Source organism: Artemia sp. Qi Xiang Cuo, chromosome 2, assembly GCF_049724085.1.
Source record: "Artemia sp. Qi Xiang Cuo chromosome 2, ASM4972408v1, whole genome shotgun sequence".
Classification (NCBI taxonomy): domain Eukaryota; kingdom Metazoa; phylum Arthropoda; class Branchiopoda; order Anostraca; family Artemiidae; genus Artemia; species Artemia sp. Qi Xiang Cuo.
The window spans coordinates 39280435-39306726 of record NC_142795.1 but is presented as its reverse complement, the minus strand read 5'-3'; the positions used below and the strand labels follow the sequence as shown (position 1 = coordinate 39306726).

The 26292-nt window shown below is 34.0% G+C and overlaps 1 protein-coding gene across 1 annotated transcript in view; it reads right to left on the bottom strand.

Annotated features, from left to right (window-relative positions):
- The window catches only part of LOC148955217 (uncharacterized), a 382412-nt gene that overhangs the window by 223865 nt on the left and 132255 nt on the right, over positions 1 to 26292 (bottom strand). The window contains exons 9-12 of the mRNA XM_089106626.1: positions 18063 to 18107; positions 17041 to 17181; positions 11573 to 11706; positions 4881 to 5055 (exon numbers count right to left, since the gene is read on the bottom strand). Coding sequence (XP_088962752.1) covers positions 4881 to 5055; positions 11573 to 11706; positions 17041 to 17181; positions 18063 to 18107 — 495 coding nt within the window. The remainder of the gene's footprint in view (positions 1 to 4880; positions 5056 to 11572; positions 11707 to 17040; positions 17182 to 18062; positions 18108 to 26292) is intronic.

The following is a 26292-nucleotide window of genomic DNA, read 5'->3' as shown; positions in this document are numbered from 1 at the left end:
TTTTTGCTCGTTTTGAGTTTGATTCGGTTTATTATTGTAATTTCTGTTCGTTTTGGGTTTCATTTATTTATCGATGCTGATTTGTGGTAGTTTCACGCTTGGTAGATTATTTTATTTTATTTTTGCTCATTTTTTGTTTAATAGAGTTCTTTACTTTTCTTTGAAAAACTTATTTTGTGGAAAAAGTTTTTTAAAGTAATAATAACTTAAATAACTTGATTGATATCCTTCACTCAGCCAGAAGCAGGGCCGATTCCGACCGGACAGCCAATCATAGCCGTCTGAAAATTATAAGGCTGTTCAGTTATATTGACTGTCCAATCAGAGCCGCCTGTTCAAAATGATCTGCCTACAAAAATTACTGCTGGTGGGGTAAATGATGCTGATCCAAACGAGCCCTTTAGGAATTAGTCTTAAGAAACAAAGTAACTTGATGCCTCGACTGGTAGTCCTATCGTAAGCCTAAAAAAAACAATTCAAGTAAGTAGTAGATTTCGGTCATTTCAGATACATTTGCCTAGAATTGTTTTTTTTAGTAATGTTAAATCATTTTAATAAATTTATATCCTAGTCATGTAAATATTTTCGAAGACCACACTACCTACCACAATGTTTACTGCTTTTATTTTCAATTTAATGTCCAGTTTCTTAACGTCCAATAGTGTAAAATCACACAATTTGGTAATATTCAATTGTACAAATGATATCTATAAAATCTGTTTTGAAACCAAGAGACTAATTCTAATTTCAGTGTTTCTAAATTTGTCAGGGTTTCTGATTCATGTTTTCAAAATTCATAAATAACTGGTGAAAATATCCCTAGAAAATCACATATTTAATAGTAAAAATCTCTAAATGATGGTAAGAAATTCAAAGAAAAATCACATTATCGATGGGAAAATTCCTAAAGGTTCTTAAACGTAAAAGAAGAAAGTAACAACAGATGAAAAATATGAAGTTTTAAAGTTCTACTTTTAAAGTTTTAGACTTACATTTCTTACATTCAAGTGCTTAGGTTCTATTTTTTTAAGCTTTTAGTCTTAGACTTAAAGTTTTAGCTTTAAGGCTTCAGTTTTTACTTTTTGTGTTCAAGTTTTATTTTAAAGGGGTTAGTTATAAAGTGTCAAACTTTTAGTTTTAAAGTCTTAAAGTATAATTTTAGAGCTTTAGTTTTTACGGATTCAGTTTTAAATTTGAAAGCTTTATTTTTGAAAGTTTAAGTTTCAAATTTTTATTTTAAAAGTCTAGTTTTGTATTTCTACATTTTTAGTTTTAATTTTAAAGATTTTGTTTTTAAGTTTTACTTTTATAATTAGAGTTCTTAAGCCTTAATTCTAAAGTTCTAGTATTTCATTTTCTAGGTTAACTTTAGTTTTTAAGTCTTAGTTTTTAAAGTTTCAGTTTTAAAATTGAAATTCTAATGTTACAGCTTTAAAGTTTAGTTTTACCATTCAAAGTAACAACAATATTGTTATAATAGTTAATTGTAGCACGTCAAATATAAAGATTGGACATTGTGTATGTCTGCTTCAAACTAGGAAATTTGTAGAATTTTTCACTCCTATCGGTATATCCTACACATTCTAGAGACATCATGTTAAGAGGTTTATTGAGAGTAAGACAAAATGTTCAACGCCAGAAAGTGCAAGATTTTTCGAGCCAAAATATGGGTTCAATGCACAACTGTAAATTTCATGTCCACTGTCGAAGTGGACATGAATCTACAAATATCTTCAACATTTAATGGATGCATGAAGTTTGAATAAATATGTGGTGGAAAATACCCTCTCTTATTTGTTTAATAATTTGAGTGCTCTAAGGATATCTTATTTTAACGATGATAACCCATGCAAATTTGTTTAGAAATACATTTTTATGTGTATAAAAGAACTGCTAAAAAGCTCATTAGGAATATATATTAGATGTATCAACTAGGAAAAGATGCAAGCCTTTCATAAGAAAAAGATGTCCATTCTATAACAGTCGAATGTTATTTTTAACCTTCTAAATTGTCTCAGACTTTTAATCCGAATTCTTTCTTTGAAACATCCACGTCAAAACTAAAGTTTTCCACTTCTCAAATAGATGGTGTATCAAAAGACATTAAGCTGCTTGAATCGCCTATCCCAGTAAGATCCTGGAGAGGTTTTCTCATATGTGAACTCTCATGTATGTGGATGAATTGCAACTCTGATCAAAGACTTTACTGCACAATTCGTAATTGTAAAGCGTTTCTTTAGTATTAAGCTGAGATTTAAACTAATTTTTTACAACTATCTAGCAATGATATGAAAATTAGATATATTGCACATGTATACATCTGAAATGCCAAGTGACTCGAAAATTACTTAAAACATGTTTTCAAATGTATTGGACGTTATTATATTGTACATAATGTATTGGACGCTAAGTATCCTTATTTCTCTAGGCAGAAATATAATGTTTTTAAAACAATATTACAATACTACAAGAATCAGCATCGGAAATCATGCCATGATCTATAATTTACTTGAAATATGCTTTTGTGGCATATGATGTGAGTCTTGGAATGAGTCTTGGAATTGTACAATACCAGGGAAATCAGATGTATGTTCAGTGTATGTTTGTGAAATGCGTGTGACCCACAAGTTGCTTTAAATATGCTGTTAGGCATAGTATGTAACCCTTAAATTCCACTATATATGGAAACCCACCCCATTTTTGAATATATAGTTGATATTTTTCTATTTCGAACTTTCCTATTGCAGTATTAGCCATATTTTTTTGACTGGCAAGCTCAAAAACACTTAAATATCAAACGCCATTTCTGAAATAAATGCATGATTTTGGACTTTCTTATTGCAATACTAAAACTTGTTGAGGAAAAAAAGAATGCCCATTAGAATTTACTTAGCAGAAAAAAAAAAGTTGTAATAAAAATCAGTTAGCAAAAAGAAAAAAAATGCATGTCCACATGCAAGAGATGGCAATCCCTCGTCATAAAAATACAGATTAGTCTTAATGAATAAATTTCATTCAAGACTCATTCAAAATTTATGTAATTTGCTATACATAATCGACTTATCAGTAAAAAAAATATATTGGAATTAGCCATTTAAATAGGTTTCCGATAGTTCCAAGTCAATTGGATATTTCACAGTGTTTTTCAATAGCATCTTGTACCTATTTGGTGCAAAATTGCCATTTTGAGAGACAAAAATGACAGAGGTTAGCCCTTTACTGTAATGCAATGTCTTTTGTTACTTAAAATGGGCAGTAAAACTAAGTTTTGGTTCAGATCAGTGCTGCTCCAGTTATTTTCAACTACAACTACTAGTTCGATGCGATCATGTCAAGTCACCTTATTCCTTGACATCGAAATCTAGACAATTCTATTTAGAAAACCTTAGTTCTTGACAATCAAATCTAAAATATTGGTTGTACATCCATTTGCAAGAGCTGATTCTCCTCCGAATGTGAACATGGTATAACAATGGGTTGAAAACGATATAATTTTACACTGTAACACCTTGAATCTTAGCCTTTTTAATCACTCACTCGATTATGGATCGAGACATAAATATTATCTTATAGAGTCTCATCAATAGACAAAATATCTTCTCTGCATACACTAGTCAATAAACTGATTAAAAAAATACAAAAGATTCTTCTATACAAAGAGCAGAAGCATAACCTATGTTTCAAATACACATACAAGCAACTTTTAGTGGCATTAGGTAACTGTAGGTAACATTCCGAGATGTCAAAAAAGTTGAAACAAACTGTAATTGTACGGTTATCTGTTTGGACAACGCTTCTCTACTGTAAGAAAATATACCAACTATCTTTACTTATATCCATGGAAGATGGAACAGCTTTAGTAAATAAAAATTATTACGCAGTCCTATGATGCAATATTTAATGAAATAATGGCCCTAAGTGACAGTACCGCAGAATTCAATAATTAATAGGTGACGTCGTTGAAATTAGATCAAAAGTAATAGGGACATGATATCTATCTACAGGATACTACTGCTGTTGATAATAAAGAGAAGTTGAAGTTTATGATTTTCAAAAAATAAGACATACCTAGTGGATTTAAGGAAACTTCAACTAAGCTCCTCCATAAGAAGAATGATGAGAGCGAGAGTGGTAATTACGGAGCCATTAGATCAAGGCCGTATCCAGGGGGGGGGAAGGGTTACCCGGTTTGAACCCCCCCCCCCCCCCAAAAAAAATTTATGACCGAGTCGAAAATAAGTCGAAAATTAGTAAAACCTAGGTAAAAATCAGTAAAATTAGTCGAAAACTGAGTCAAAAATTAGTAACCCCCCCCCGAAAAAAATCCTAGATCCGCCCTTGCATTGATTGAATACTATAGGGAACAAAATACTTAGCATTACGATACCTATTAACTAAGAGATGTTGTAGATAGAGATTTAAAAGAGGAACAGTTTGGTTTTAGGGGAAGGGGAATAATCCGTTAATGATACATCTGCTCCTGGACTAATAATTAAGCAGTGTCTGAATAGTCAGACCCCTTTTTTCTCAGTCTTACAAATTAGGAACTGGCATTTGAAGCAGTTAATAGAAAGCTTTAGTAAAGGTCGTGTCCTTGTATCGTATAAAAGTTGAGCCCATTAAACAAATTAGTGCTATGTACGAGAATGATACTGTTGCAATTAAGAAAGGAGGTTAGGTTAGTATTTGGCTTGGCCTTGATTACGAGTTTGTAATACGTGACTAGAAATTACGCAAAATAAGTGTTTGAACTGCACAGACTTGAAATTAGTAATCCATGTCATATGCAAGAATCATGAACAAGGTTTCTACGTTGAACTAGTAGTGCATGTACTAATTTTTTTTCAGCCCCTCAAACTACAATGATAGCATAGTCTCACCGTAGTAATCCTCTGGATCCACGTCTGATATGTAGTAAAATACGTTCGATGGATTGGCTACATAAACCTGCATAAAGTTACTCTTCCTTTCCTCCTCGTTTAGGTCTGCGATAAAGAATACTTCTTGGAACAAAGGTTGGCCACAATTTACGCCAGATATGACCTGGATTCGAATCTAAAAATGAAAAGCTTAGAGATATAATCTTGGAAACTTTAAATAAATCGAAGTTTATTTACATATCGTTTTCTCATTTGTAGCCCCGGGAAACGTTTGATGAGTGTTCGAGACGCAAAATAGAAGATAACTTGTGATTAATAATGAATTTAAGCTAAAAAGACAAAAATTATATTAAATTAATGTGTGTGGTGTTTCCTCTACCCTTAAACCGAAACTAGGCATTTACTCCCCCAGAAAATTCTCCCAGAAAATACCCCCTGGAAAGAATCCTCCCTTGGAAAATACTTAACGGAAAATTCCCACACGGAAAATACCCCCCCCCCCCCGTGGAAAATACCCACCCCACCTCCGAAAATACCCTCCCGCGGCTGGTTGGTCTGCAGTCACTTTCGAATTATAAAAAAAGGACCAAAACTTTCAATTTCTGATCGAGTGAGCATCCTCCGAAGTTTCTAAGACCATGAGACGGAGGTGGGGATGAAGGAGAGGCAGTGCCACTCTTATACGGAATAAGTTTTGCTCATTTGGGGTTAAATGTTACCCTTTACTTTCTTAATAAAAGCATAGACCAGAAATATCCTTGGATGGATTAAACATAAATTTCGCATTTTTTTTGTACTCCCCCTCCCCTACTGCCCGAAAAAATACCCCAAAAAACAAGAATCCTGGGCACTGCCCTGGGGTTTATACGTCAATTTATGCCTCCATAATCCCTTCGTCTCTTCCTTAGAACTAATTATGTATTTATATGAAGCTTCAATGAGAGTTGGGATGTTTTCGCATTCAAATGCACCCTTTGAGGCATCTCCCTCCCTCCCTAACTAGCCGAAATATTTTTAAAATCTAAACAAATTTCATTGTCTTAGATAAATTCCCTGTTGTTTTACAACTTCAAACATTTCCATACAAGGGCTTTAAACCTCTACAATGGGGTTCTCTGATTCTTTTGTACTTAGAGAGGAAGGCAAATGCCTCAAAGGATGCATTTTAATGCCAAAACATCCAAAATTTCATGGAGCTTTCAGATAAATACAGAATTACTTCTATTGATAAAGGAGGGAGAGGGCAGTATCCCGAACTTTTTCCAATGGAGGGGGAGGGTTTATTTCCGGTATGTACTGTTATTATGAAAGTAAAAATTAACATTAAACCCCAAAATCAGCAGAATTTATTCCATATAGGAGTGGAACTATCCTTCCCTTATCCCAACCTGCACCTTTTGGTTACAGAAACTTTGTAGGGTGCTCATTACATCGGAAATTGAGAGTCAGTCCTTCTTTTATAAGTCAAAAGTAATTGGAAACCAACTAACCGTAGGGGGAAGGTATTTTCTGGGTTGTTTTTTGTGGGGTATTATTTTCCAATGGGTTATTTTCTGCGAGGGGGAGGGAGGATATTTTCCGTGAAGAGGAGTTTCTGGGGTATTTTCTGGGAGGGTATTTCCTGCAGGGGTTATTTTCGGGGAAAAGGTTATTTTAGGGAGAGGAGTAAAAGCTGACTCTCCCTTTAAGCCCCTAAAAAACTATTTTGTCATCTGCACTAGATTGAATATAAATCTACATAATCTACCTACGTAAGGTCCTGCCACCTCAGAATATGTGGGTCTGGCAGTCCAAGGGATTTTGTGGATTAGTCAGCCACCATCCAAAACATTCTGGGAGGTTGGCAATGTCACTGGATCATCGAGCCCTTTATTTTTCATCGGTGCATTTGTTAGAGAGGTTTTGTCAGCTGTCCTCATCACCTTGAACGAACTAAAGAGCAGTTTTGAGAAATTACACAGCTCGAACGACAGAAGCTCATTTAAGTCGGAACCACTGATATTTCCCACTGCGGCTGGACTTGGGAAGATTATAGCTGGACCAACCATTTCTCTTTCACCATCTATCACCACAGATGACTTCTAAGCCATAGTTACAGTTTTCTCCTTTCTCCTGAAAACATATTCGTCAATATCTTTAGCTTCCACATCCATCAGAACTGTTTCTCCCATAGATTTGGCATCGTCTGCGTTTACAGATGGTGGAGTGTGTGCACCAGTAACCGCGTTCAATAGCTGTGAATCCTGCCTGAAGGATTCTAGGGGCTCAATGCATCGAACTATCTTTTTGTGTAAATTGTGTTACTAAGTTGGTGAACAATAAAATAAAGGAGTACTTTTTAGAATCGACAATCAACAATTAGTGTATTCATTGCACTACTGTATTTCTGCATAGCTGGTAAACCTTGGAGTTACACAGAATGCCTTAGATTAATTAAACCCAGTTTTTCCTCGTTTCTTTTCAAACAATCTCTAAGACCTTGGTGGTTTCTGGTATCTTCTTTTTCTTTGTCAGGATATGCAATTTGGCAAAACTCAACCCATCTCCACGTGCAGAAGAACAAACTCGGCTTAAATGAAACATAGTAGATAGCATCGCATAAATGAAGTTGAAAAGCATAAATGATTACCTGCTCTTTTCCAAAATTGGAAGCATAATCCTAAACAGTATCACACGTAATACTTCTACTCAACGCTCGCGGATCCCAGTTTATTGTTTTGTCTATTTTTTCCAAATGTAAGCAAGACGGCACAAACGTAAGTTTGTGTAAGTTATGCCCTGGGGGCATATAAGGTTTTGTATAGAAAGCGTTTTCGTAGAAACTTCAGAAAGGGCTCATTCAATTGGAAATTAAAATGGCTTGTTCCCTTTTTTAATAGTCGAAAGTGATTCTAAGGCAACTGACACCCCTTTCACGCCCGCCATTTCCCCAAAGACATCCAATCAAAATTTTGATATAACCATTTTGTTCAACGTAGCTGAAAGTTTTGGAAATTATACGTTTGAGCAGGACCCGGGGGTCCTGCCCAAGTTGTGCCCTGGGGGCATATATGGTTCTTATGGAAGGAATGCAGGTATAAACTTCAGAGAGGGCTCATTTGATTGGAGATTGAAAGTTCTAGTTCACTTTTTGAGCGTCAAAAGATATTGGAGGGTATCAGCTCCCCCCAAACCCTTTTTTCCCAAATGCATCCAATAAAAATTTTAAGATAGTTATTTTGTTAAAAATAGTTCAAAGATCATAACAAAAATTCCGGTGTCAACACAACCCCCCAGGGCCCGGGGGCAGGCGTTGTAAGTTATGCCCTGGGGGCATATATGGGTCTTATGGAAGGAATGCTCGTATTAACTTCAAAGAGGGGTCATTTGATTGGAAATTGAAAGTTCTAGTTCATTTTTTAAGAGTCAAAAGAGATTGGAGGGCACCTACCTCCCCCCTCCCCCTTCCACGCCCTTTTTCCTCAAACCCGTCTGATAAGAACTTTGAGATACCTTTATTTTCAAAAATAGTTCAAAGACCATACAACGAATACCCTGGGGTCGACACAGCCCCCCAGGGCCCGAGGGCAGGTGTTGTAAGTTATGCCCTGGGGAAAGATATGGTTTTTATTGAAAGGATGCTCGTAAAAACTTCAGAGATGGCTCATTTAATTAGAAATTGAAAGTTCTAGTTCAGGTTTTTAGAGTCAAAAGAGATTGGAGGGCAACTAGCCCCCCCTCACTTCCCTTTCCCCCAAATGTATCCAATAGAAATTTTGAGATAGCTATTAAGTTAAAAATTGCTCAATAGTCAGATAACAAAAACTCAGGTGTCGTTACAACCCCCCAGGGCCCGGGGCAGGCGTTGTAAGTTATGCCCTGGGGCATATATGGTTCATATGAAAGGGACGATAGTATAAACTTCAGAGAGGGCTCATTTGATTAGAAATGGAAAGTTCTAGTTCACTTTTTAAGAGTCAAAAGAGAATGGAGGACAACTAGCACCCTCCTCCACGCCCTAAATACATCAGATAAAAATTTTGAGATAGGTATTTTGTTAAGAAATAGTTCAAACAAAACTCCTTTACGTATGGCCATTTCGTTAAAAATAGTTCAAAGTTCAGATAAGGAAAAGTCCTGTGTCAACACCCCCCCCCCCAGAACCCAGAGCAGGCGTTGTAAGTATTGCTCTGGGGGCATATATGGTTCTTATGGAAGGGATGCTCGTATAAACTTCGGAGAGGGCTGATATGATTGGAAATTGAAAGTTCTCGTTCACTTTTTAAGAGTTTAGAGAGATCGGCGGGAAACTAGCCCATCTCTCCACACCCTATTTTCCTCAAACCCATCCGATAAGAACTTTGAGGGACCCATTGTTTCCAAAATAGTTCAAAGGTCAGATAACAAAAACTCCGGTGCCGACACATCCCCCCAGGGCCCAGGGAGATGCATTTTAAGCTATTTCATGGGGCCGTATGTGGGTCTTATGAAAGAGATGCTCTTATAAAATTCAGAGAGAGTTCATTTCAATGGAAATTAAAAGTTGTACTTCATTTTCTCAGAGTGAAAGAAGATAGGAGGGCAAATAGCCCCTCCCGCCCTCCACGCCTTTGCGTTTAACGGATAGATAAACCCATTCGATAAAAATTTGAGGTTATCATGTTGTTAAAAATAGTTGAGCCATCAGGTATTAATATTCCGGGGTCGACACAACCCCCCAGGGCCCAGGGACAGGAGGTTTAAGTTATACTCGGGGGATATATATGGTTCTAATAGAAGCGATACTCGTATAAACTTTAGAGAGGGCTCATTTGATTGAAAATAGAAAGTTATACTTCACTTTTAAAGAGTCAAAAAAGACCGAAGATTAATTAGTCCTCCCGCGCCCTTTTTCCCCAAACCCATCCGATAAAAATTTTGAGATAGCAATTTTGTTAAAAATAGTTCAAACATCAGATAATAAAAACTCCGAGGTTGACACAAACACATTTTTTTCACTTTGATATTGTTACTTTGATACCAGTTTTAATACTTCGATGAATATTTGATTTTTTTTTTTTAATTGCTTCATTTTGAAATAAGGAATTTTTAAAAACTTGAAACTTTTTGCAATCAAAAATGAACAAAAATAAATTAAAAAACTTTCCTAAAAATATGTTTTTAAAGAAAAGTGAAGGCCATTTAAAACTAAAGCTCAGCAGATACAAATACCTTTTAAAATTCAAGCTCAAAACAACCAGAAATTACTATTAAAGAATAAATGAAACCCAAAACGGACAGAAATTAAATAAACAATCATAGCAAAAACATACAACAAGTAATAATATAAACGAATAAATAGATCTTAAAGGAAGTAATGCTTAGATTGAAAGTGTATATCAAAGTTAAAACGAAAAAAATATTTTCCTATTGAAATACAGATGAACCTTAAAACGAATATAAATTAAATAAACCATCAATACAAACAGACATACAATATATATTAATTTAAATTAATAAAAAAGACTTAAAGCGATTGAAACTTAAATTGAATATGCAAATCAAGCTTTAAACGAACAAAGATGACTACAAACAAGAGATTGTGTATGACCTCCTTCTCTCACTGTAAAAGTGTAAAACCTACTGCGTCATTGGCACTTTACTGAAAACTATATGCGTCTTGAACAGTCTTGGAAAGTATAAACAACATAAAATTGAATATTTGAAGTATAGTCAGATTAATTTTTGAAAGATCCATCAGTTCAAAAATTTATTTCGCTGTATTTTCATTTTCAATGCTGTAAGAACTGGAAAATAAAATATTTATAATATAATTCGTTTTCAGTTAAGCGCCAATGACGCAGTAGGCTTTTGGTTTTTATTTATAGTTAGGGAAGGAGGCAGTATCCAAACACTTGTTTGTAGTGAAACTATATTCGTCTTTAACAACTTTAAAAAGAGCTAATAAATTAAACTGAATATTTGATACAGAGTGATATTAATTGGTAACAGCTCGTCAGTTCAAAATGTTATTATAATTTTAATGTTTAATTTCAGTATTAAGTACAAAAGAAAATATTTGTCATAAAATTAATTTTCAGTAAAGTGCCAATGACGCAGTAGGTTTTGGGCTTTTACAGTGAGAGAAGGAGGTCATACCCAAACTCTTGTTTGTAGTGATTTTTGTTTGTTTCAAGCTTGATTTGCATATTCAATTTAAGTTTCACTCGTTTTAAGATTTATTTATTAATGTACATTAATATCTATTGTGAGTTTGTTTGCATTGATTGTCTATTTAAATTTTGTTCGTTTTAAGTTTCATTTATACTTCAATAGGAAAATATTTTTTTTCGTTTTAAGCTTGATTTTCATATTCAATCGAAGCATTACTCGCTTTAAGATCTGTTTATTCATTTATATTATTACTTGTATGTTTTTGCTAGGATTGTTTATTAAATTTCTGTTCGTTTTGGGTTTCATTTATTCTTTAATGGTAATTTCTGGTCGTTTCGAGTCTGAATTTTAAAAGGTATTTGTATCTGCTGAGCTTAAGTTTAAAATGGCCTTTACTTTTCTTTGAAAAACTTATTTTTGGAAAGTTTTTTTTTTAAATTAATTTAAAAATAAGATATAAATGATCTACCATGAAATTCTCATAGAAATATTATCATACAGAACAGCCCATGAACAGCGATTATGTTTTTGTTTTCTTATATATAAAAATTGAGACTTACAATAGCATTGTCAGCAAGTCCACCAGCAAAAGCAGTTGCTATAAATACATAATACTTGGGTTCTGTTGGTAAAGGCTGAGTTGTTGTAATTACACCTGATTCTGATATGCTAAATCTTCCAAACGCTGAATTGTCTGAAAACAGATTCATTAATGCCCATGATGATTCTTTAACAATATTTTTCAAATCAAAGTAATAAATAGTCACTGTGGATTCGACGCAAGGAGTTCAGATATTATTGAAAACAAGATCACATAGTAAAAGGTTAATTGTATCTGAATTTGCAAAGCCAACTTAATATGGAGCAATCAACAATATATAATGAATTTGAAATCCTCGGTCAACCTAAACCTGGGCTTATTACTTTATTAAATAATAAAAAAAACAAGTTTTTTTCAACTGAAAATAGGGAGCAACATTAAAACTTAAAACGAACAGAAATGATTACGTATATGAGGGGGTTCGCCCCCTAGTCAATACCTCGCTCTTTAAGCGTACGTTTTTTATTGTTTTATAAATAAAGTTGTAAGACAGAGTCAAACTTTAGCGTAAAGAGCAAGGCGTTGAGGAGGGGACAACCCATTTCAAATACGGAATAATTTTTTATGTTTTAAGTTTTAATGTCGCTCCTTACTTTCAGTTAAAAAAACTTCTTTTTTTATTTAATTTCTGTGTTTTTGAATTAATGCAGCTTTGGTTTTGGCTCACCGTACATGAATAATTAAAACGAAATTCACATATTAATTTTCCTTTTTTTGGCCAAATGGCTTTCTCGAAATTTTGTTCTGACGTAACTAACGAATTAACTTACGTAACAAATTTCTATATTCGTATGTTTTTATTACGTATATTAGGCAGTGCACCCCTTAGTCAATACCTCACAGCTAAAGTTCGAATTTGGCTCAAATCACAAACCCCTGAATCACAAAGGCCGGTTTATTAGAATAGATAGCTCTTTTGAAAATACTAAGAAAAACTATAGCGTAAAGAGCGAGGTATTGAATAGGGGGCAGACCCCCTCATATACGTAATCATTTTTGTTCGTTTTAACTTCTAATGTTGCTCCTTACTTTTAGTTGAAAAAAACTTAATTTTTTTATTTAATTTCTTATCTTTTTTTAAATAATGCTGGGAAATCCAGCGCCCCCTTCATAGGAATATCCCTTCCCCCAAGGAAATATCCTTTATGGAAAGATTCTCCCCCGTAGCCCCTACTCCGACCCCCTCCTCCCCCCCCAGAAAAAAATTCCTCCTGAAAACGGCTTTATACCTCCCAATAACCAAAACTATATGTAAACAATGGGCAAATTTTATAACTTTCAGCTCTTACCCCAGGAACTGTGGGGGATTAAGTCTTCCTCAAAGACATACTAATTATATTTTCGACTATGCTGAACAAACTATGCTCTATGCGACTATGCTCCAATTTTCTGGGTCACTTAAAAAAGGCACTAGAACGTTTAATTTTCGTTAAAATGAGCCCTCTCACGATATTATAGGACTACGGAATTGATACACTCACCCCTGGGAAAAAAAACAAAAACAAATAAACACGCATCCGTGATTGTTCTTCTGGCAAAAAATACAAAATTCCACATTTTTGCAGATAGTAGCTTGAAACTTCTATAGTAGTGTTCTTGGATATGCTGAATCTGATGGTGTGATTTCCATTAAAGTTCTATGACTTTTAGGGGTTGTTTCCCCCTTTTTTCGAAAATAAAGCAAATTGTCTCAGGCGGGTAAGTTTGGATGGGTAAGACTAAACTTCATGAAACTTATACATTTGAAATCAGCATAATAATCTCATTCTTTTGATGTATCTATTGTTATCAATATTCTGTTTTTTAGAGTTTCTATTGAGCCGGTTACTATTGAGCCGGGTCGCTCCTTACTTACAGTTCGTTACCACGAACTGTTCATTAGTTATAATCCCACTGGCCATCCCCCTAACTTCAAAATGCAGAGAAGTTGCAATTCTTTCTACTCGTGATTGCTTAATGGTGGTCTAAGAGTGGCCATAAATGATCAAATGACTTCCCGAAATCGAACCAAGGTAAGAACATATCTTAGACAAAATCAAACAGTTCGTGGTAACGAACTGTAAGTAAGGAGCGACCCGGCTCAATGGTAACCGAAACTCTAAAAAACGGGATTTTGATATCAATAGATACATCAAAAGAATCAGATTTTAATTATGATTTCAAATATATAAGTTTCATTAAGTTTAATATTACCCATCAAAAGTTACGTGCCTGAGAAAATTTGGCTGATTTTCGAAAAAAGGGGAAAAAGCCCCCTAAAAGTTATAGAACCTTAATGAAAATCACACCATCATATTCAGCGTATAAGGGAACCCTACTTTAGAGGTTTCAAGCTCCTATCTACAAAAAATGTGTAATTTTCCATTTTTCGCCAGAAGAAAGATCACGGTTGCGTGTTTATCTATTTATTTGTTTGTTTTTTTTTTTGTTTTTTTTTTACCCAGGGGTGATCGTATCGACCCAGTGGTCCTAGAATATCGTAGGAGGGCTCATTGGAACGGAAATTAAAATTTATAGTGCCCTTTTTAAGTGACCAAAAAAAATGGAGGTCAACTAGGCCCCCTCCAACGCTCATTTTTTTTCCCAAAGTCACCCGATCAAAATTTTGAGATAGCCATTTTGTTCAGAATGGTCGAAAATATAAGAAATATGTCTTTTAGTATGACTTAATCCCCCAAAGTCCCCAGGGGGAGGGCTGAAAGTTATGAACTTTACTCAATGTTAACATATAGTATTGGTTATTGGGAAGTATACTGACTTTGTCAGAGGAGATTTTTTGTGGTAGTTGGGGGAAGGAGAGGGTCGGGGGCTATATGGAAGGATCTTTCCATGAAGGAAGTTTTCATGGGGGAAGGGACATTGCTATGAAGGGGGCGCCGGATTTCCCAGCATTATTAAAGAAAAAGATCAGGAATTAAATAAAAAAAAAAAAGTTTTTCAACTGATCAACTGATTGTGATTAAGAGGTCATTTTTAAAGAACTGGAAAAAAAAAATTTGAACTATAGTTGAAAGAGCAGGGTATTGACTAGGGGGCGGACCCCCTAATATACATGTTAAAAATTTATGAATATAGAAGTTCGTTACGTAAGTTAATTCTAAGTGACGTATATTTATTACTAATAAAAACGTTCGTAAATAAAATTAAACAAGTTTCGAGAAAGCCATTTAACCAAATATAATATGCAAATTTTGTTGTAATTAGTCATGTACAAGGAACAAAAATCAAAACTTGTATTAATTCAAACACGTTCAGAAATTAAATAAAAAAACAATTTTTCTAACCTAAAAGTAAGGAACAACGTTAGAAGTTACAAAGAACAGAAATTATTCCATATATGAAAAGGATTGTCCCCTCTCCAATACCTCGGTCGTTACGCTAAAGTTTGACTTTCTCACAACTCTATTTTTTTTAACAATAAAAAAACTTTAGCGTAAAGAGCGAGGCGTTGAGGAGGGGACAGCCCCCTTCATATACGGAATAATTTCTGTTCGTTTTAAGTTTTAACGTCGTTCCTTACTTTCAGTTAAAAAAACTTGTTTTTTTTATTTAATTTCAATCAAAGGTGTTATTTACGGGTCTTTGAGTTGACTAATTACAAATATGAGGCAAAAATTATAATTTTAAAAGCACATTAGCCAGCATCTTCTCTGGACAAGTGCCCTAAATTATTCAATTAGCCTACAACAAAAAAAGGCTTCATAGTCAAAAGTTAGTGAAGTGCGAACATGTAATAGTTTTTCAAATTAGAATCATGCACAAAATCTCGTTTCTTTAATTGTGAGACGATTTTTAGGGGGGTTTGGGGGGTTTTAGGGGTGTTTAGGAGATTTAGTTAGAACAGGAAGCTTTATTTAAAAGTTCTAATGGCTTAAGCATAAAGAGCAAGATATTGAGTAGGAGGACAACCCCTTCATATACGGAATAATTTATGTTTGTTTTGAGTTTTAATGTTGCTCCTTACTCTCAGTAAAAATTTTTGTTATTTAATCACCATCTGAATCGAATAATCGAAGGATTCTCCAGAAGCTAATATTTACAAGGAATTAGTTAGTTCGGAATAGTCTCAAACAATCAGAATATTGTCCCAAATCGTAATAAGATAAACATATGCTTATTTCCTTCTATGAGCATTTTCATGCACATATTCCACAAAAAACTGAACGCCTTAAGTGCCACAGGTATACAATTTACCTTGTTTTTTCCTAGTATTGTGTCCGTTGAACTTCCTTTTTGAGGAATCAACTAATATGGGTTTACATGAATACTCTCGCAGGATATCCAACAAAACGGAGTTTCAGTGCATTTAAAAGCTGTGCTGTACGAAGTCATTATAGGAAAAGGTTAACTGCATTTTAGGGGAGGCCCATCTTTGGAAAAGATATCTTACAGAAAATGCTTGGTGAAAGACTACATATTCACACATGATTTTCCTAACTTTGACATCGAGTGGCTGTGCCAGTGCATGAACAACTGGTATTAACTTTGAGAATCATACTAGCTTTCCAATTTTAATATACTGACCTTGGAATCACAGCTAGTAAAGCAAAGTTGTAAAGTCACAGTTATTTCCCAAAAGACCGTCTTTGAGTGAACTACGTAAACGGCGCAAATTAGTATAAGTACATGATTCTTATTAGAATAAAATATGTGTAGATAAAAATTAAAAGAGAAAAGCAGATGCAGCTTAGTTTTAAGAAGCAGAGGTGCGTTGATCAAGTTTTCACACCTATATTAATAACTCAAAGTTGTGTGAATCATCACACCCCGTTCAGTCCTGTTTTGTAGGTTCTGGACATGCATTTATTCAGCTTATGAAAAAGCCTTAGTGAGGCTCTTATCCTTCTATGAAGTATCAGCAAAGCTTGTTATAGTGATTAGAATTATATACGATGATAATATATGTGAGTAAGAATGGAAGCAAGATTAGTAGTTGGTTCGGTGTGGAGGCAAGAGATAATCAATGTTGTGTTTTATCCCTGCTTATGTGGATTAATTTGGTAGACGTGCTCCTAATGAATCCAGAATAGGCTATAGAAGAATTCACTATCAAATGCGGAAGTAAAAAAATCTTAGACTTAGATTTTACGTATGATTTGATTGTACTGGATTATCTTTTTAACCAATCATTGAATTCTGGAGATTTAAAGTGCTCAAGAAACGAGAATAGGTATATTCCAAAGACTCAATCGATTATCAACAAATAACTATGGAGATATGATGTTATGTAATATGAAGATCCACAAATTTCAACAAATCATTTTGCTACCTCGACTTTTCATAGTTTATGTGGCAGTTATTTCAACATTTTATATCACTTCTACAGCTATTTCAGTGAAAGAACAATACTTTGGATTATAGATGGGCTCCGATGCCACACAAGATTAAAATGTTTTAAATGTTTAGAAAAAAAAAATATAAACTTACCTTGACCTATATCTAAAGCATAGCTAACTGTCATTCCACCAGAGTGGTCTGCCCTAACAGTTAGAATATTGTATCCTTGAACATTCTCAACCACTTCAGCATTATACTGCTGCCTCTCGAATGTCAGAGATGGCCCCGGAGCTGAAAGAAAAACAAAAGAGAATGAACATATTCTGACTTTTTTTTTAGCTTTAATCATAAAAATTGTATGACTTAGTTGTATTCAGCCTGTTATATGGGGAATATTATTCCAGAAAAAACGAACAGATTATTTGAAACTTCAACATCCGGTCAGAAACGGAAGAAACATTTTACAAGAAGATAATGTTTTCCAATTACTTCCAAATAACACAAAAATGTGTAATTTTAATGCAATTTTGTCTTTTCAAGGGGAAGAAGGAGGAGAGGGTGGGTTTATTCATTGTATATTAACCACCATGGACACCCATGACAGAAAATCAAATATCAAGCTATTATTCAACTGATTGAGTCAATATCATACTGTGTCATTGTTGTGATAAAGTGAAATTGTTGCGAGAGCCTGAAGAGCTTTAAAAATTTTGTATAGTATACACTTTAAAAAAATTGTATTTCTCAAAGGAGATTACTAAAGAAAAGGCCAAATTGTATAAAAATGTATCCAACAAAAGAAAAGAACTAAACAAAGCTTAAATCCTGAATAAATGATGTAAGCTTTGTGGCCCGGGGTTCAAATATCTCCTGAACAAACAGGGTAAAACAAAAGTTAAAAAAAGAACGCTCAAAACACAGTTTAGAAATTTAAAGTATTTAGTGTTAGTTGGGAAGTGATAAGGATGCGAGCTAGGAATGAAAGTAGAAGGTAGCGCAAAGACAAGGAGATAGTCTTGTGGCAGTCACAGCTTCTGTGGGCAGTAATTTGTAGCATCAAAAGTAATAGTAGTAACAAGAATTAAAGTAGAACAAATAACAGAAGCACGTAAATAAGACAATGATACGAAAATATACGTAAATAAACATCAGAAAGATTTAAAATGACATACTTGTTGGAGCTTCGGTTGTACAAGCACATGGAGGACAAGAACTGCCTAGAAAAAAAAATAGTTCGATGCATAAGCAAAGGTTAAAAGATTATGTTATTTGAAATAAAAGTGGTGTAGTATTGAAAAATAGAATTATCAGAAATCATGATTTATACATGGGGCGGGGCTTCCCTTCCTCTAACCCTTCCTCTTCTCTATGGCGAGGAATTACTATTGCTTTACTGAAAATGTTTTTATGCAACAAGTTAAGCTTGTGCCTTTTTCGTGTCGTATCAGACACCTGGATGCGACAACAGCAAAAAAATTAATCATGGTCCTTGTCTTAATTCTTCAAGAAATTGAAAAGGATGATGCTCAACACTTAGATTTGGAGGTGTATATACAGGATTTACACTGATATTCCAATAACTTGATTCCCCCGTTATAATATTTTTATGTCCTTCAATCGAATCGGCTATTCTTTTTCTAATTTTTGAAAGTAACAATGGAAAGTTTCCCCCCTCTTTCAGGCCTGCTTGATTGAAATGTAAAAGGTGGCTCTTACCTGCTTTTCACATGATTTTATTTTAGGGTATTTAAACTAATCACTTGAAGAACTCATTTTCTGGTCGAAGCGTAAGTTTATGAATCTCCTTTTTTTGCAAATTCAGGGGGTTCCTACACCCCTTATGAAAATGCATATGTCACATTAAAATGCAACTCTGAGCGAGCACTGAACTACATGCTGTGCACTTGAATTTATGCGGTCTTGTCTCCCCCCCCCCCTGACACTTCTCTGACTGAAGTGTGAAAAATATTTGAAATGTTTCATTTTCTACGAGCCTGGAAACGTCGACTTTTGATAAAAATGTAGATTCAACAAGACCAATATTTTAGTTGCTTTCTCAATCTCTTTCCTCTTGATTTTGATGATAGGCAGTAGACCCAAAAGAGCCTAATACGTTCCCAATTTGTTAATGTATGGCATTATAATAATTTTTTATATGATTAAAAACTATGGGAAAATGGGGTAATAAGTGACGGAATGTTCCGACTCTGATACCATTTATGGTCTCCCTGGCTTGAATTAATAGGAAACGACTTTTCCATTATATATATTTTTTGAATTACCGTATGTATGTTTTTTTCCAGTAATAATAATTTATTATAAAAAAACAGACACAAAATCAATCGGTAGCACAGCAAAAGCATTACTTGCGAAGATATGCTAATACAAAAAAAAAATATATTGTATAAGAAATTGGAGGGTGAAACCACACATCGAGAACAACCCTACGCATTCCCTTCCATCTGCATTCCCTTCAGTGCTAAAAACCAGGTCTCGCACCTGACCTATAGCCAGGTAGCCTAGAACTGAGACACAAGCTTCGAGACAGGGAAATGTGACATGACATTGTCCCCCCCTGCTACTCACACCTTTGGCCAAGCTACCATATAAAGCAGTTTATATGAAACCTTAAGGAATCTGAAAAGCCAAAAAAGTCAGCCTAAATGTTTTTCTAAAATTGAATATGCGAAAAATTTGTAATATATATATATATATATAATATATATATATATATATATATATATATATATATATATATATATATATATATATATATATATATATATATATATATATATATATATATATATATATATATTTTTTTTTTATATATATATATATATATATATATATATATATATATATATATATATATATATATATATATATATATATATATATATATATATATATATAATCTTTATAAACAAGCAATAATTGTGCATTTATGCATGCATGTATGCATTTTTTCTCGAAACTGGCTCCATATTTTTCGGAAATATTGGCAGCTTGGGATATTTTGGCCGAAAAAACAATGTAGAGCCTTAATTTTAGGGAAAAAAATTATGTGAGTGACGTTCCTTTTATATAAATCAGTAAGACAATGACATTGTCACACTTTTCACACTTATGTGGAAAAATTGAAAAATTTCATGTATGGATAAATTTATATTAAATTGCTTAAGGAGCAAAAAACTGGTAATTCCAAAAATATTTTCATATATTTTGACAAGGGATTACAACAATTAAAAAACCTTAAAAAATAAAGCAAAAAGTTTTAAGCTTAGTAGAAATCGTTATTAGAAATCAGACTTGTAGTAATAATCCAATACCTTTAAATAGACTGCAGTATGAAAAAACATTAAATTGCGTAAAGAGCAAAAAACTGGTAATTGCATAAACAATTTTATATATTTTAACAAGGTGTTAGAACAATTAAAAAAACCTTAAAAAGATAACCAAAAGTTTGAACAAAAAATATAAATATTTTACTTTTATAACTTTAATAAATCAAATAATATTAAAATTTTGATTACTAAATATCAGTATATGTATATTGAACTGACAATGCACATTCATCTGTATTTTTTTCAGTACAGTGCAAATTATGTTCTGGCCTTGGAAAGGCATAGGAGTTTTGAGCCCTACTCATGCTAATTTCTGCTCGTCTTGAGTTTGACTCGGTTATTTATTGCAAATTTCTGTTCGTTTTGGGTTTCATTTATTTATCGATGCTGATTTGTGGTAGTTTCACGCTTGGTAGATTATTTGATTTTATTTCTGCTCATTTTTGGTTTAATTAAGTTCTTTACATTTCTTTGAAAAACTTATTTTTTTGGAATTTTTTTTTTTAATTAATTTCTGTTCGTTTGATATTGACATAGTATTTTTAGGGATAAAGAAAATCATTCTTTAATTTTTTTCGTTTATTTTAAGTCTTTATAGTTTGGCCTGCTATTTGTATGCTGGAGAAAAATTTTCAGCAGTTTTTAACAACATACACCCTTTTAAAAATCTTGACACAAATAGTAGTGTTTAATTTAGTTTCATACCTCCTCTAGTTGACCTGAAAAAGAAAACTAGATACCATTCGCAAAAAAAATCTGTTTACTTTCTCTGATAGCTTGGATACACTTACACTATTTTGATTTGGTTAAATTTTAAGAGAAGAAGTAGCCCCCGAAAGTTTGAACATAACGCTCAGTCGTTCTTGGGATATTGCTGAGATGTCTTATTGGGAATTAGCATTAACACAGTGCATTTTGATTTAATCTTAAGGCAACATTTAGTTTTTAAACATATTGGGAAAATAGGAGGTAGGGCTTGGGGGGGGGGGGGGGAGCTAGTTGCCCTCCAATTGCTTTTGACTATTAAAAAGGGCATTAGCCCTTTCTACTTTCAATCGAATGAGCCCTTTTCAAAGACAACTCCTTCGATACCAAGTGCCCTGATCTAAACAAAAGAAAAAAAAGGAAAAAAACAATAATACATTGTACCCACATTGATCTTTACTATAAAAATGTCAAGCCTTCCAATCACTTTCTACTATTAAAAAGGGCACTAGCCCTTTCAATTTCCAATTGAATGAGCCCTTTTTGAGTTTTTACGACAACGCTTTCTATAAACACTTTATATACTCCCAAGGCATAAATTGCAACCCTTGTCCTGAGGGTTGTGATGGGGTTGTCATAAGAAAAGACCTAATTTCCAGAATTTTCACCTACGTTAAAAAAAGCTATCTCAAAATTTTGATTGAATGTATTTGGGAAAATTGTGGGCTTGAGAGGGCCGTTAGCTGCTCTGCAATCACTTTCAACTATTAAAAAAGGCACTAGCCCTTTCAATTTCCAATCGAATGAGCCCTTTTGAAGTTTCTACAACAATGCTTTCAATAAAAACCTTAGAAGCCCCCAGGACAAAACTTACAACCCTTGCCCTGAGGGCTGGGGGGAGTGTCATCCTCAAAGACATAATTTCCGAAATTTTCAACCACGTTGAAGAAAATTGCTATCTCAAAATTTTGATTGGATGTGTTTGGGGAAATGGTGGGCTCGAGAGGGACGTTTGATGCCTCCAATCACTTCCGACTATTCAAAAGGGCTCTAGCCCCTTCAATTTCCAATCGAATGAGCCTCTTTTGAAGTTTCTACGACAAAGCTTACTATGAAAACCTTATATGCCCCAGCGCATAACTTACAACCCTTGACCTGAGGGCTGTGAGGGGGTTGTTATCCTCAAAGACATATTTTCCGGACCTTTCAACTACGTTGAACAAAATGGCTATCTCAAAATTTTGATTGAATGTGTTTGGGGAAATGCTGGGCGTGAGAGGGGGGTTAATTCTCATCGAATTACTTTCGACTATTAAAAAGGGCACTAGCCGTTCCAATTTCCAATCAAATGATTCCTTTTTGAAGATTCTACGACAACGCTTTCTATTAAAAAAAACCTTATGCCTAACTTATAACCCTTGGCCTACAACCCTACAACCCTAGGGTTTTAGTTATCCTGCAATCACTTTCGACTATTAAATAGGGCGTAAGCCCTTCTAATTTCCAATCGAATGAGCTCTTTTTGAAGTTTCTACAACATCACTATCTATAAGAACCTTGTATGCTCCCGGGGCATAACTTACAACCCTTGCCCCGAGGGCTTTTAGGGGGTTATCATCCTCAAACACCTAATTTCTAAAACTTTTAAATACGTTGAACAAAATGGCTATCGGAAATTTTTGATTGGATGTGTTTAGGGAAAACGTGGATGTGAGAGGGTTGTGAGGTTAGTTGCCCTCAAATCACTTTTAACTATTAAAAAGACTGTAATTTAATTTTTTTAATTAATTTACATAAATTAATTTACTATTTATTAATTTACATAATTACATTAATTTACATAATTACATTAATTAATTTTTTTTTTTTTTAACTTTTTTTTTAACTTTTTTTTTTAACTTTTTTTTTAACTTTTTTTAACTTTTTTTTAATTTTTTGAACTTTTTTTAACTTTTTTTTTAACTTTTTTTTTAACTTTTTTTTAGATTTTTTACATTCTAAGTATCTCCCCATTGATTTTTTTATGAAATTTGGGTTTGATGTAGGAATCGAACGTCAGACCAGTGATTTCCTAAGGTAAAAGAACGACACGTTAATCGACTGAACCAACAAGTCATTGAACATATTACGATTTTTGAAATACATTCAATGAATTGTTTCTGGGACATTGCCCAACTGATGTTAAGTGTCACAATATCGTAACAGGTTCATTCCATTGAACTAGAACAAGTTCAAGCACATTCGATTTATCAATTGTATTTTTGATAGGTGTTAAAGACGGTTCGTTAAAATCTCAAGGTTTTTTCTGATTTTTCGGACAATTGCCTTAACTTGAGAGTAGTTTGTTACAAATGCGTCGTTGATAATTAAAAAATCGGATGCCAAACTCAGACAAACAAATAAATTGTAACACCTGATTGTTTCGTATATTTTGCATGATATTTCTAAAGTCAATTAAGATGAAGAAATGTCGGAGTGTAGGTTTGACATCACCAGGCATGTGCGAGGGAACTTTTTGTTGGTGGGGGACTTAAAAAGGCAAAAATGGGTGAACTACATGAGTTTATAAGACGGTTCTTGAAAATCACAAGGTTTTTTCTTATTTTTGGACAATTGCCTTAACTTGAGAGTAGTTTGTTAGAAATGCGTCGTTGATAGTTAAAAAATCGGATGCTAAACTCAGACAAGCAAAAGGATTGTAACACCTGATTTGCTCGTATATTTTGCATGATATTTCTAAAGTCAATTAAGATACTAAAATGTCGGAGTGTAGGTTTGACATCACCAGGCACGTGCGAGGGAAATTTTTTGTTGGGGGGGGGTTTAAAAAGGCAAAAATGGGTGAATTACATGAGTTTATAAGACGGTTCGTGAAAATCACAAGGTTTTTTCTGATTTTTTGGACAATTGCCTTAACTTGAGAGTAGTTTGCTAGAAATGCGTCGTTGATCATAAAAAATCTGATGCTAAACTCAGACAAACAAAAGGATTGTAACGCCTGATTGGCTCGTATATTTTGCATGATATTTCTAAAGTCAATTAAGATGAAGAAATGTCGGAGTGTAGGTTTTACATCACCAGGCACGTGCAAGGGAAATTTTTTGTTGGTGGGGGGTTTAAAAAGGCAAAAATAGGTGAACTACATGAGTTAATAAGACGGTTCGTGAAAATCCCAAGGTTTTTTCTGATTTTTTGAACAATTGCCTTAACTTGAGAGTAGTTTGTGATAAATGCGTCGTTGATAATTAAAAAATCGGATGCTAAACTCAGACAAACAAAAGGATTGTAACACCTGATTTGCTCGTTTATTTTGCATGATATTTCTAAAGTCAATTAAGATGAACAAATGTCGGAGTGTAGGTTTGACATCACCAAGCACGTGCGATGGAAGTTTTTCGTTGGTGGGGGGCTTAAAAAGGCACAAATGGGTGAACTACATGGGTTTATATGACGGTTCGTGAAAATCCCAAGTTTTTTTCTGATTTTTTGGACAATTGCCTTAACTTGAGAGTAGTTTGTTAGAAATGCGTCGTTGATAATTAAAAAATCGGATGCTAAACTCAAACAAACAAAAGGAATGTAACACCTGATTGGCTCGTATATTTTGCATGATATTTCTAAAGACAATTAAGATGAAGAAATGTCGGAGTGTAGGTTTGACATCACCAGGCACGTGCGAGGGAAATTTTTTGTTGGTGGGGGGTTTAAAAAGGCAAAAATGGGTGAACTACATTAGTTTATAAGACTTTTAGTAAAAATCCCAAGGTTTTTTCTGATTTTTTGGACAATTGCCTTAACTTGAGAGTAGTTTGTTAGAAATGCGTCGTTGATAATTAAAAAATCGGATGCTAAACTCAGACAAACAAAAGGATTGTAACACCTGATTGGCTTTTATATATTGCACGATATTTCTAAAGTCAATTAAGATGAAGAAATGTCGGAGTGTAGGTTTTACATCACCAGGCACGTGCGAGGGAAATGTTTTGTTGGTGGGGGGTTTAAAAAGGGAAAACTGAGTGAATGACATGAGTTTATAAGACGGTTCGTGAAAATCCCAAGTTTTTTTCTGATTTTTTGGACAATTGCCTTAACTTGAGAGTAGTTTGTTAGAAATACGTCGTCGATAATTAAAAAATCGGATGCTAAACTCAGACAAACAAAAGGATTTTAACATCTGATTGGCTCGTATATTTTGCATGATATTTCTAAAGTCAATTAAGATAAAGAAATGTCGGAGTATAGGTTTTACATCACCAGGCATGTGCGAGGGACATTTTTTGTTGGTGGGGGGTTTAAAAAGGCAAAAATGGGTGAACTACATGAGTTTATAAGACGGTTCGTGAAAATCCCAAGGTTTTTTTCTGATTTTTTGGACAATTGCCATAACTTGAGAGTAGTTTGTTAGAAATTGGTCGTTGATAATTAAAAAATTGGATGCTAAACTCAGACAAACAAATAGATTGTAACACCTGATTGGCTCGGATATTTTGCATGAAATTTCTAAAGTCAATTAAGATGAAGAAATGTTGGAGTTTATTTTTGCACTCACAAAGAACTTTCATGTGAAATTTTTTGTTGGTGGGGGGCTTAAAAAGGCGAATGTTGGATTAAGACTATGGAGTATATGACGGTTAGTGAACAGCTCGAAGGTACATTTGATGTTTTGGAAAATTGCATTGGGTTGAGAGTAGTTTGTTAGAAATGTGTCATTGTTAATTAATCAATCAGCTGATCAACTCAGACAAACAAAATGATTGTAACACCTGATTGGCTCGTATATTTTGCATGATATTTCTAAAGTCAATTAAGATGAAGAAATGTAGGAGTGTAGGTTTTACATCACCAGGCACATGCGAGGGAAATTTTTGTTGGTGGGGGGCATAAAAAGGCAAAAATGAGTGAACTACATGAGTTCATCAAACGGTTCGTTAAAATTCCAAGGATTTTTCTGATTTTTTGGACAATTGCCTTAACTTGAGAGTAGTTTGTTAGAAATGCGTCGTTGATAATTAAAAAATCGGATGCTAAACTCAAACAAACAAAAGGATTGTAACACCTGATTGGCTCATATATTTTGCATGATATTTCTAAAGTCAATTAAGATGAAGAAATGTCGGAGTGTAGGTTTGACATCACCAGGCACGTGCGAGGGTAATTTTTTGTTGGTGGGGGCTTAAAAAGGCAAAAATGGGTGAACTACATGGGTTTATCAGACGATTCGTAAAATTAAAAAGGTTTTTTTCTGATTGTTTGGACAATTGCGTTAACTGGAGAGTTGTTTGTTAGAAATGCGTCGTTGATAATTAAAAAACCAGATGCTAAACTCAGACAAACAAAACGATTGTAACAT